This window comes from Buceros rhinoceros, unplaced genomic scaffold, assembly GCF_000710305.1.
Source record: "Buceros rhinoceros silvestris isolate BGI_N320 unplaced genomic scaffold, ASM71030v1 scaffold7113, whole genome shotgun sequence".
Taxonomy (NCBI): domain Eukaryota; kingdom Metazoa; phylum Chordata; class Aves; order Bucerotiformes; family Bucerotidae; genus Buceros; species Buceros rhinoceros.
This window is the reverse complement of record NW_010405306.1, coordinates 30,426-44,025: the sequence shown is the minus strand read 5'-3', so window position 1 is coordinate 44,025 and position 13,600 is coordinate 30,426. Positions and strand designations below refer to the sequence as shown.

Sequence of the window (13,600 nt, the reverse complement as noted above, 5' to 3'; positions counted from 1 at the left end):
CAGCAGGCAACTGTGAAATTAGGAACGTGGTTGGTAAGACAAACCTCATGTGTTGCAGTGTTTCTAACCCATGCTAAAGTTCCCATGTGTAACAGTGGCTACAGAATGATTGACATGCTGATAAACTGATGGGTAAGGACAATTATATAAAAAGTGATAAAACAATGAAGCTTGTCAAATGTGATCTTTTTGGTTAAGTTTTGCTTCTGTAGTCATGTTTTTTAAATGACTTAGTATGGGGAAGTTTTTAAGTCTGGGCTTCTTTCGGTGTGATCAGTGATGTCAATCAAAACCCTCTCATCTAGAATACAGTAAAGAGGGACACCTTTTTTTTGTAGTTTATACTGAAGCTACATAAACAACAGTTCATTTTAGGACATGAAATGTATCTCTTGGTACTCTTCTGTGAATATTTACAGGGCAAAAGACCAGTGTTATAAATATTCTTATTATCCTGCCTCTCAGTAGAGAAGTACTGAAATTCTAGTCCTCCTAGGGTGTCCATCGTTAGAGACCTGTATAAAAAAATTAGACAAATTTCGGTCAGGAATGGCATTGGTACGAACCTTCTTTGGGTAGGGGAGAGACCAGATGAGTTCTTAAGGTGGCTTCCAGCCCTTTCATTGCAGATGGTATGGTGAACTTTAGTAAGCTTTTTAACTTGCACTTGAGAGATGCTTAGCCTGAACATCAGTATGCATTCAGTCACTGTTTATGAATCAACACTGTTTGATTTGACTATTTTATCTGTTAAGATACTTGCCAAGACTATCTCAGATTCCTCTGCAGAATTTTTTTGGCTGTAGATAATGTGCTCGCTAAGATTCTCAGGTGGATACTGGAGACGTATCTGGAGAAACAGAGTGACTGTTTCAGATGAGACATGAGATTGGACATCACAGTATTTCTGTGGTGTTTATGTTTGTTACCTGGTTTCGATATAGCCCACAATCAGTTATTCACTGAATGACAGACAATATTTCAGTTTTCCTCCGAGATGGCTAAGCTAGAAAATAACCTTGTCTCTTAGCCCTGGCTCTAGTGTATTTGGACTTTGGCAGGCAATATCTGATAGTACTTTTGCTGGATTTTAAGGATAGCAATATGATTGATGGCTAAAAAGACACAAGAAAAATAAGAGTTTCTGTCACTGACCTTCCAGTGACATTTTTGGAAGAGAGAGTGATAAATCAAGCTGCATGTGTAGAGTATGTAATTAACTTTTATTATACTCTGTAGTGCCTTTGAGTAAACATTTTCAGACAATTATATGTCAGGGAAATTATTTTACATTTTCCCCTTTGATGGGAAAGTCACTACTGTTGTTTTTCTTACTATTGTAAAGGTAATTGCTAAACTTTTCTCTTTATGGGTCTGCATTTTTCCATCAGAGTTCACAAAGATACTCAGAACAGACTCATTCTGTGTTCTGCCTCCTTTCCTCACCTTGATTATTATCCTGCTCCATAAATGAAACAAGTGATTTCAGTTAGCAGTTGTCAGCCAGCTGCTGGTTTACGTTTGTCACAAGTCCTGTGACACTCGTGAGTCTTTGACCACTTCTTCCTCCTTTGCTGGATGCAAAACTTTTGCTTTTCCTGACCAGATCCTATGTAACTATCTTTGAAACTAGTTCTTCCAGGCTGGTGAAGGAGAGTCCTAGAAGCATACCAGCACCCCTTGGCTGGTGAGTGAGTTTGCCACTGTGCGGGTGAGCCACTACATCTTGCTGGATGCAGTACCCCCTGGGAAAGAGGAGTCTTGGAATTACTCTTAGCACTGAACAAGTTTTTAGTGTAAAGTAGAAGAATACAATTGTACTAGGATAGGAAGCTTAAGAAACCAGCTGCTGTGCTTTATGAAGATGTAGAATACTAGAGTGTAGCTCACCACACAGACACGCTGCTTTGGCTAGTTTCTGTCTTCTGTTGACCTGGTTGTCATGATAGTCGTGCTGCCTCCCAGGACAATTTACACAGATCCTAGACCTGTTATCTGTATGTCAGGACATTTTATCTATTTTATGGATAATTAAAATTAATGCCAAAAATTAGCAAATATTTGGCCTTACCCTTACCAAATTATCCTTTTTCTGCGAATGAAAATATTCCTCAAGCTTTTTAACCTGTAGTATACATTTAATATTTTATGACATGTATGTTACATACCACTTTTTACATAAAAAAGTAAAACAATGAATGTACCCATCACTACCTCTTGACAGAAACTATTTAATGGCAAATAGACTGGGATTTTAATGTATTTGGAATAAGAAGTTCATAAACATGACTTAGTGGCTGAGGGTGAAAGAGTAGGGCTTTCACAGTGTTCTATAGGTGTCCATACAATAAAATAGTGTATAATATGAAGAATATTCTGCCAGGAAAAAGTTCCTGAAGCACTTCTATTTTTGCTAGAGAAGTGCTCCTATTATAATGGCTACTGTAAAAAGATTTTAGAGATATCTCTGCTCAAGTTCCCTAGAAGTCAAGCCTAGCATCTGTACTTGAAGAACATCTGCCCAGCATGTGCTGACAGGGATTTTAACATTGATCATAGCAGCTATAACCACTTTTCCTCAGAATTATGATCTGAAGTGATGAATTTGTTGTCATTTATATAATAATGTCATCCACAAGGACCTTCTCTCATCCCCATCCCAGCTTGCAGTTCTGATTCTGTTGATGTGGGGGGTTGATTTTGATGATATGGTGCATAAGCTCTTCAAGGGTCATACCAAGAAACATAATAAAGTTCATGAGTACATGGAAAAAACTCAGACTTGGACACAATCTGGTTTTGTAAGAAGGAGTATGTCCTTTGGGTAACAATAGGAAAAGTGGGGGGCAGGGGGAAAGGCAGGAAGAATTGAATAGGCTAGTAAATTTGGAAGTTAGAAGCAGTGAGTGATGAGAGTAACAGTTCTGTTGTGAACACCATGAGTATCATCAGCTAAGAACCACAATTTTGAAAGTGATTAGAAAGGCCGAGAGCTCAGGAATAAGAGATAGATCTTTCTGAGTTCACTTCTGTGGCTTTATGGAGAAGTTAAGCTTAAAAAGAAATAATCTGTTTGTTTTGCAGTGATGATTTCCCTTTTGTGCTTAGCATAGAGAGATTTAATTTCAGAAGCATGATCCTAAATGTCCATTAGTGGAGCTATGATAAACATTCATCTGTTTCTTCCTTAAGCAGCACGTTTCCTAGAGCTATTTCTCTTGTTCCTTACTCCACACTTTCTCATGTCAATCAAATTATCCGTAACAATAATCACAAATCCCATAAGGAACTAAGTACATATATGCAACTTCAAGTTAGTTTACCTCTTTGCTAACATTAGCTCCAGGATTTTTAACTGCAGTCAATGCGGCGTGCTTCTGGCTCCGTTAATTATGGCCACATATCTTACAGAGTATTAAGACCTAGAACTCATCTTAATGATATTCTGCTGCTTCAGAAATAAGAAAGACCTATAAAATGCAGTAACTTGCTCTGTCTTCAGATGCATTGAACTCTGTCCACCACTCGCTCTAAATGCTCCACCATGCTCATTTCATATCTGCTCAGTTCCTGAGTGACACAATGAGCTCCCCAAGTGATCTTGTTTTTCTCTCTTGAGTATGTGCTTCAAGTGGAATAGAGGATGGATCCTTGCTGACAAAATGTGGGCAAAGATGACGTGAAGCAGACTGGAGAGTGAGTCATCATAAAAGACATGGGATAGATACTTTTGAAAACTGTTACCTGAACTCATTTCTTTCCTGAGAACATGAAGGGAGCAATGTGTAAATCTTCCAATAGAGAATGTAAAAAACAGTGACTTATATGGATGTGGTATACCTTGCAAGAAAACCATAGCTTTTAGATTGTACCAAAAAGAATTATCTGTTTTAAATATTTCAGCAAAGTAGTTTTTATATGCTGTTACATCTGAGATAAAAAATTATATCAACATGTAGGTATTGGTTCGTTTCCATAATAATCTGTGTAATTTTCTTTGTTTGCAATATGTATGCATCTCTTCCCCAGACAGTGATGGAAATTAAGGGGAACATTTGCAACCAACAAGGAAAAAAAATAGTCTATGAAGATATACTGTACTGTAGCCTGTGTTAAATTGAAGCTTGTGGAATCCAGCTTTCTGACTTTAAGTGTTTAATGAAAACAGAATCATTATCTCCTCTCTAGACAGGTTTAAATCCTTTGAGATTTAAACACATTCATCATGACAAGAATAGGCCTGTGTGTTTCTGGAAAGTTCACACCCACAGGGTTATACTTTGTTTCTGCAATCTGGATAGTTAAGCAAAAAATGCTGTTCTGAAAAAGAAAATGAGAGCAAATCTTAAAGCTTGATGTTTCCCTACTCAGTTTTAAAAAGCAGCTTTCAAATGCTTCTGTCTGTATTGCACTTCACATTTAAAGCTATTAATTTAGAAAGCCTTCCTGAATCCTTCCTAAACTTCTTCCCTTACAGGGAGAGGTCTTTTATGATTGTAAAACAATGGGACAAAATTTTGTCTGGTTGATTTATAAATGCCTGAAAAAAATATAGTTTATGTGGAAAGTGCTGCAACATCCTTAACCAAAGTGATGTCACTGGATGCTACTTCAGTTTAATAAAATCAGTCATTCCAAGGTGGCTTGAGGAGGAGAGAAGGCAAGGCAGCTCTGAAGGAGAGGGAAAAGAGTGGGGAGGATAACTGTGAAACTAAAAATGGTTCTTCACCACAAGTTCTTCCCAATTACCCATGGCCAATGGAAATGTTCTCTGAAGCAAAATGCCTTGGGTTGTTAATTTTATGCAGACAGCTTTCCATCTTGCAAATCAGCAAAGCAACACCTTCCTTTTGGGTTTTTTTTGGTTTTTTTTGCTTAAAATCAGTTACTTCATTGTTCGTGTTTTTATAGGCACAGGACTCCATATAAAGTAGGGATAGTTTGTCTAGTTTTCTCTCATGTGTGTTCATACCTTCCTTCATCCAGTAAGTATGTGTTGGGAGAGTCTGCAAGTTTATAAGGTTTATTTCTATGTCATTGTAGGGTAATGAATTTATAATGTTTTTCTGCCTTTTAATTTCATTTTGAAGAAACGAAGTCATTTTTGTCTCATCTTGTATCTTCTGCAAAACCAATTTAATACTAACTTATTTTGTTTTGCAGAGCTGGCTATTTGCCTCAGAATATTCCTTTGGAGATTATCAGATACCTTTCAGAGGAGAAGGACTTTCTGCCTTGGCATGCTGCCAGCCGAGCTCTTTATCCTCTAGATAAATTGCTAGACCGCACAGAAAGATACAACATCTTCAATGTAAGAGATAGTCTTCCTCTCTTTCCTCCTTTCTTCCCCCCTTCCTTCCTCTCTTTCTTCCTTTCTTCCCTCTCTTCCTTCCTCCTTCTTCCTCCCTCCCTCCCTCCCTTTCTCACTCTCTCTCCTTTCATTGCCAAGAGTTGAACTATTCTCCAGTCAGCTACTGTAAATGACCTAGGGATATTAACTCTCTTCCCAATTATTCTTTATTTAAACACAGCAGTTGTCAAGGTTTGGTTCATTTGGGTTTGAACAGTGATAACTGTTGTTTGAGGCATATATGATTAGTAGAAAGAAAGGTAGTTATCCCTCCTACAAAATATTATGACAAATAAAATATTTCATTTAAAAGAACCTAAGAAATCTATTTCTAGATTTTCTTTTGAGGAGCCCCATGGCAGTATTTAGATTGATGCCCAAGTTCAGCAAAGACACCAAATGCAGGCACAACTGAACAGGATGCATGCAGCTGAATTAAGGATTTGTAGTCATTATTTGATCCAAAAAGCCACGGTGAATTCAATGCAGTTACCTTAATCAACAAGAATTAGATCATCATTGAATCAAAAGCCCATTCATAATAGGGTCTGAATGGACAGCGGTATCAGCTAGCAGTAGGTAATTACGATAGACATGACAAACATTTTACCTGAATTAAAAAATATTGTAACTACAGTGAAGCATGTTTTATGATGTACACAGGATTTGATTGCAGCCAGTGACAATTATGAACTCTTTTTTATCACTATGAATTTTATGCAGTCTAAATATTTTCAGGCCAACATACTGTAATTTTATGTAATTTTGTAAAGCCTTTAAATGAAGGAGCTCTCTAAAGCCTGAAGAGCTTAAAAGTGCTTTTTTCTTCTTAAACATATGTTTGCTTGTGTATCTGTGTTCACAGACAGAAGCAGAAGCACGTATGCACACACGCACACACACATATATATAGACACACACGCATATATATACAGACACACACACACATATACACAGAGCTACCTGCTGACATGGGAAATTATTTTTGTAGAACTTATACTACAGATTAATGGACACGCTAAAATTCTTTATGAACCTACAATGCAGGTCCACATGCAAACCAGAGCCATACTATAAAATGATGTTGAAATAATTTGCATGTTTAATCTGTTGTTAACTGCACAGAAAGATTCTTACTAGTCTGCCATTTCTGTTTCACTTTTAAACACGGCTGTGTAAAGAAAACACAATATTAATAAACAAAACCAGTGAAATTCATGGCTGGGTTGTGTTTTATCACTACTGATGAGAGCTTTGAAAGCAGAGGTGATAGCAGAGAAAATAAAAAGTCTTTTTAGTCATAGAGTAACATACCTGCTAGAGAAAACTGCAGTGTGAATCTCCTTTTATGTTCGCATCATATATACATGCCCATGCATCCACAATAATTAAATAGATTTCTCCTGTGCAGTTCTTTGTATCTCAGTTCTTTTTTTCCAAATGATGAATTCCAGTGGCGAAAGATTATGCTGAATACAATGACAATGGTTTTCTTCACAACTGGTCAGAATATGTAAATAAGTCTCCTGTGTAAAAAAATAAAAGTAACTATAATAAACCTTGGGCTTGTTTTGTTCTTTAAGCACACCAAGAACCTAAACTTAAATGTACAAAGCTTATTTGCAGCCCCTTTGTTCTGTATTCTGAAGTCAATTGACTGCATTTACGTAACATTTTTGCCATGGTTATGGATATTAAAACAATATTCTTTTAAAAGTGAACATTCACATTGTAGTGAAGATTGGCCATAGAGTAGAAATTAGCTTTTGACACTCTTGCAACTTCTCAGCCATGTACTGTGAGTTCAAAATAGCATGTGAGAAACTTTTTAAATTGATGGGTTTATAAAAATTAATTGTCTTATACTGGGCTTCTAATCAAATAGCTGTTCTACAAATTAGAACAGCTCTCTATAGCAGTGAATAGGGATTATAGTTGGACATGGGGCTTTGCTAAATGCAAATCAAAATCTTTGGAAAGTTCGACATTATTCAAGGGTAAAAAGAGAGACAAAATCTCAACAGTTGCAAGTATTTAAATTGAAAATAAAAAATAAATATTAACATTAAATATATTTTTCTTTTCCCCCTTAGGAGTACATTTTAAGACAAGTTGCATCAATGTATCTCAAGCTTGGATGGCCAACGAATAATTTAAACAAATCACTTGTGCAAGCATCATACCAACATGAGTACTGTTATATTTCTTTTTTTATTGTTTGTTTGCAGGATATATTGTAATAATGCCCTCCCCTAATGACACTAAAATTTAGTGTCATTTTCAGCATGTCATACTTTCCTAGCTCTGTTGGCCTTCTGTTTTTCCTTTTTGGGTTAAAAGGATAGCAGCAAGATGCTGTGACATTAATTCCTCTTTCCTGAGTTTGGAGAACATGATTTCCTAAGCCTTAATTTAACATTTGAGTGCATTGGATATTTAAGAACTTGGAGTCACTTGACCAAAGAGGTCAGGAAGAGTGTGTGAGTGTAAATGGGGCTTGTTTTGATTCACAACCTTTCTTTAGCAGCAGCTGTAGGCATTCAACTGACACTGGGATTTGTGTAGCTAGGTTAGCTTTCATATGTTTCCCATCTATCCGTTGGGCCACTGTTACAAGAAAAAGCTGTTTGTAAACATTCGAACACAATCATTAATTCAGCCTTATTGCTTTCTTTTATTTGGACAGAGAGTTGCGTCGTGAAGTCATCATGCTGGCCTGCAGCTTTGGTAACAAACACTGTCACCAGCAAGCTGCAACATTAATCTCAGATTGGATTTCTAGCAATAGGAACCGGTAAGTGGAACTGAGGTGTGTGTTTCCCATCTCTCGTACTCAGAGGCAATACAGCTGGCATGCTCTTCCTCTCCTGCCTGCCTCCATCCACAGTGCCCTGTTCTACAGAGTGTTATGAGAGGAAACAGAGGTCACTGGCTGTTACTTAAAAATGTCTGCAGGGCTTCAGAATGAATTATTTGACTTTGAATGTATGAGTGGAGGGAACACCCATGTTGCCTCTGCCCATTCCTGATATATTGCTGTCAGATAATTACATGCTAGAAGGTGAGATGGTGGGTTTTAAGGAGGGGCTTAAAGGATGAAAGATGAGTGAACACTCCGTTGGCAAAAATACACAGCGCTTGTGTCAGGTCAAGGGAGCAGAAGGTGGTAAGTGATTAAAGAAGTGAGAGAGTTTAGAGGCAGAAGGACTGAGAAGTGAGAACAGTATTTTTGAGGGAAATGTTATGAGGTACTGAAGGATGAAGACTTGGAAATCAGTGTGACTCAGGAATACATGGAAAAGCTCATATAAGGTTTCAGAGAGGAGAATATGATAGCTGATGTGTTGAGCATTAGCAGCACTAGTGGTTTGAGAACAAATATGTAAGTTAAACCATGCAGACACAAGTTTATTCAGCTGAGGCAAGGAAGCACAGGCTGTGGATGGTGTATGACGTTTGTCTTTTAAGAGCAAACTTCTAAGAAATGTTGAATTACTGAAAATATAAATATTTAAGTATGTAGCAATCTTTGGACTATGAGATAAATACAGAGTATAGGTTAAGACCATGACTTCTTGAGAAAGAATGATGTATTTTCTAATTATGAGGAATGCAGGTGTAGAAGTAGTTGCATAAATACATGACATATTTTAGATTAAAGGAAAATATTTTACTTTCAAGTAACAAAAAAAAAAAAGAGGAAAAACTTGTACATTTTTAGTCCCAATCTTATATTATTTCTGCAAAAGGATCAGATCTCTATAGACATGTAAGCATGTAGGATTTTTCAAAGTCATCTTGGGTCAGTCAGGTGGTTGATTGCAATTAAAATATGTTTGCCTTTGTAATGTTTCAAAATCCTTTACAGCCATACCCAGTTACAAAAGTACCTGAGTACCTTTTAAAACTAGCCATGAACTGAGCATGAATGGAAATTGCATTTCTATATGACTTTGAAACTTCTGAAGAAAAAGGAATAAATCTTGAAACCGTGACTATATACCTGTAAATAAGATGTGGGGGAGGGAAAGGGTTTTCTTGTGTTGGATGATACCAGATATATTTACTATGAAATGTATACATCAGGCTTCCACATGAATTCTTATCATCAGCAGCAACAATCAGTATGAAACTATTCAAAGAGGAGATTAAAGAGAAAGAATCATTGGAAATAATCTGCACAAGTAATTTACTTAGATACTCATTTGCAAAATTACTTAATCAGACCTAGCACCACCTATTAGCATGCACAGCATTAGACGATTCAGTGTTAAGAAGCTGTCACCCTGCAAAACTTTCTCCTGCTCTGGGTCTTCATCCTTTCCAACAGGATTGAAGGAAGAGGCATCAGAAAGGAGGAAAGAAAAAAAAAAAAAAGCTTAAGGCTTTACTAACAATAGCAAGAGAGGAAAGGAATAAATTTAAGGAGCCATCCAAAGATTCATCTTAGGCTTTCTATGGGGCCATTCTTGGGAGCACAAGATTGTGGTTGCCAGCATATGATGAAAATTATGATAAAAGCATCACAGCAGGGCAGAGGAAAAGAATAGCTACTAAGTTAAAGCAGTGCATTTCTCCAAAGGAACTGCACAGTTTTGAAAAGTAGCTGCAACAAATAATGTAATTACAGAATACAGATTGACAGTCAGCTGATAAATAAGGGTACAACTTGCAAAGAAGAGAGAGATGTGTTTTTATTTATTTCTTAAGATTTCTAAAGAAGGATTTGTTCAATTCCCCACCCCAGAATTTACCAGCTGCTATTCGCAGAGCAGTCTCACATACTGAATGTAGCTAACATATGAGCAGGCTCCTTTACTATCTACTAAATTTACTATTTACGAGTGCATTGAAATGGCATTGCAAAGGCTGCTAGTAATAGCAGCTCAGTAGACATAAAATCAGCTTGTGTTTCACAGTACCCACATTTGTAGGGGGCTGTCAATGTTCTCTCAGGAATGTTTAGATCCCTGCTGCTTCAGAGGTACCCCATATCACCTTTGCTCAGCTTAAACCAACTCAGACTGAAACCTGAAAATAAAACAGGAGCTGTTTTCCCCGCTTTTCCACCAAAAAAGTGATGATGATGAAACTACAATCAGAATTTAATTAACATGATGTTTGAGTCATGTTTCTGCCTCTTGCAGTATTTCAGAGCCAATAGCTAGCTCAAGTGCAAAGGACAAGCAGATAAGTGCAAGATACAAACAGAGAGCACATCCAACAGGTACCATTTTGTATTCTCTCATCAATCAAGTGTTTGGCTCAGTCTGACTCCTTAACAGCAGTTTGTGAATTTGCTGCAAACAGCCACCTCAGAATCTGTAGAAATCCCTCAGAACTTGTTTTCTGACAAAGCAGGGGAAACTCATGCCGCTCATCTTTCTCCAGACTCCTTTCACAACTGGTGAAGAAAGCTGGTGAGAGGCACAGAAACTACATGTATCCTTGCCTATTAGCAATGAGTAAAATTGTATCTGCTGAAAACTGGTCTAAAAGTTATTGTAGATGCCCTTCCCTCTTCTCAAACAGAACAATGACATTAGCTGATGCGTTGCAGAAAGCCTGGTCTTGGTGGGTTTGCATAGCCAGAGCATGAAGATAGAGTTCCAGAGAGCTCAGAGATATTTTTTTTGCACAGGTGTAATTTGAGTTTGACTATGAGAGTAAAAATAAAGGCTAATTCACAACCTTTCCACCCATCCCCTCCCAAAAACCTTATCCTGGAAGATGAGACGTTTCATACAATGAACTAATTCACAAACAGTGCATGTTGGAAGGAACACAAATTCTTTAAAGCAAAGACCCCAAAATGAGACTATTTAATTAGGCTTGTGTCCCAAGAGTCTAATCAATGCAAAATCAGGGTGGTATTAAATTTATATGTGGTATTAAATACCACATAAATGCACAGGCAATAAATCATGTGAAGGAGGTTTTTGATTCCCTGGCAGTTACTGTAGTTAAACTTCGAATAAGCATAAGAGACTGTAGAATTAGTAATACTGTAGAAATACTAAAATTCGTAACTTTTTAACCCACATTTTTAGTTTATGGCTTTTTAGAAGTTCTTTTTTCTGTTTTACTTGTAGCATTTAATAATAGGTAACATGTTGGGTAATAAACAAATATGGAAACATCTAACTTTGTTTTACCAGCATATGCCTATGGTTGCTGTGGTTTTCAGTAATTATATTTAGTCTGGTAGGTCCAGAAATTAATTACCACCTACTCTTCACTGTAGGGGATTGAAATAACCATAACAATCAGTTACTGTTTGTAATTACATCTTTATGGTGCAAGTAATTTGCCCCTGTTCACCAAGTAGAATAATGGTCATTCATAGCACAAAACAAGAGGGCCTCTTTGTGTTTCAAGCACTATTTGAAAAAAGCCATTAGATTTCCAACTGCGGCACTGCCGATTTTCTTATGGGATTAGTAAAAAACACCATACATGTGATCTGCAGCATTAGCATCCATGCATGAAAGTGGAAGTCAGCTGAGAGGCTTGAAGGCATTTTTCTATGTCTAGCTCACAGAGCAGAATCAGATGCTTGGGGTTATACTTCCTACAAGGGGATTTGGGAACCTTCAAATGAAGTTTGTGGCAGCCACTATGCTGAGTGAAGAGCCTCTTAATATGAGACTGTGAAGAGAGAGCGGGCCCTCTTAGAGTCCAGCACTACAGGTAGAAAGGTACCTGTGTCAATGAGTATGTAAACGGCAATCATAGTTAGGGGTCCTTGCAAAAGATGCCTGTCAAAAGTGTTACTACAGCAGGAAGAGGTCTGCTCCTTTTCTTTTCAAACACAGCTGGCAGAGAACCTGCTTCTCAACCCCATTTTAAACAGTAGTTCTGAGACTGTGGTAGAGCTTTGGTTTAGTACCTCAGCCCTGATGACCTATCTCTGAGGTGTTTGGGACAGGAATAAGACTCTGCAACACACTTTCCTCCTCTAGTTGAAGCTCAGCCACTGTCCAGCCTAAAGGCGAGAGCATTGATTTGAGGGAGGGAGGCTTGAGTGCCTGTAACACCAGGGTTACTTAGTGTGCAAAAGGCTTTAGGTGATATTGCTCACTATGACTTTTGCAGGGCAAAACATGATGCTAAAACAGGGAACATAACTCTAAAAAAGAAATTTGGCACTGCAAGGAGCAAACCAAACATGCAGCATCACATATAGAAGAGGCTATAATAAGACAACTGGTTGTATTGCTCTAGGAATCAATGTAATGTTTTAATCCCCACAATTGTTATAAAACAAGTGATTATTTCTTTCAGCTGAAAATCTGAGATTAGACTTCAAGGTATGTCTCACAGTCTTTTTAATCAATTAAGTAATTTTGCTCTTTTTAAATGGTTGATGGCTCCAGCACATTTTGCTTGAAAGTCTTCATTGACTTCTGACTTTATAGTTGATATGAAGGCAAACATTTTCACTCTGTTAAGTTGGAATATATGCTGGAGCAATGGAAACCTTTGAAACTTCCACGCTGATGTTCAGAAGAATACAAACCTCGAAGAAAACATACAAGCATGTTAAAATTTCTCTTATAGTTTGAGAATATAAGGTTACTGGGATTCAGTCAACAGCAGAATGCCGTAGAAGTGAAGCTGCTGTTGGCTGAAAATTAAGATGTTTGTTTCTACCTTCATTTAACTGAGCTCATCCCAGTGAAGCTCTTTCATGTGTGAAGAAATACATTATTTACACTCCTTAGATATAACAGCATTGTGGCTCAGCCTCAAAAATTAACAAAATTACCATACAATTCCTGCCTGAGCTTGAGAAGCAGCCTTGTTAACCCCTTTAACCTTCACTGCATATCTGCTCTGAAAGAAAATCATGTTTCTAAGAGGATTAGCATTTTCAGATTTTCTGCCTTGGATAGACTGAGTAAACATGTATTTCTGAGGTTCAGGAGAGAATGTGTGGAGAGCTGCAATCTGTAAACTCGTGACAGGAGATACCATAACAACAAGTATCATGTGAATACACACTATGATGGCTTAAACCGTAACTCACCCACAGACACAAGCATGTTTTGCAAACCTCTCTGTGAGTGCAGGTGTGATTTTCTTCCAGCTGTTACCATCCATTAGCTGCAGGTTGCCACGTACATATTTCTGCTGGCAGAGTGGACTGTGAAAGTATGCTGTGAGGTGAAGTTAGACAGGATAGCGTGAGCATGTGAATATGTGAGAGAGCTGCTTTGAACTGAGACAGCTGATTGTGCCTTCAGCAGG

The 13,600-nt window shown here is 37.6% G+C and overlaps 1 protein-coding gene across 1 annotated transcript in view; it reads left to right on the top strand.

Annotated features, from left to right (window-relative positions):
* TRHDE (thyrotropin-releasing hormone degrading enzyme) overlaps positions 1 to 13,600 on the top strand; it is a gene marked incomplete at its 5' end in the record, with an annotated part of 105,795 nt that overhangs the window by 74,702 nt on the left and 17,493 nt on the right. Inside the window, 3 exons of the mRNA XM_010133667.1 lie at positions 5,164 to 5,311; positions 7,444 to 7,541; positions 8,037 to 8,144. Coding sequence (XP_010131969.1) covers positions 5,164 to 5,311; positions 7,444 to 7,541; positions 8,037 to 8,144 — 354 coding nt within the window. The remainder of the gene's footprint in view (positions 1 to 5,163; positions 5,312 to 7,443; positions 7,542 to 8,036; positions 8,145 to 13,600) is intronic.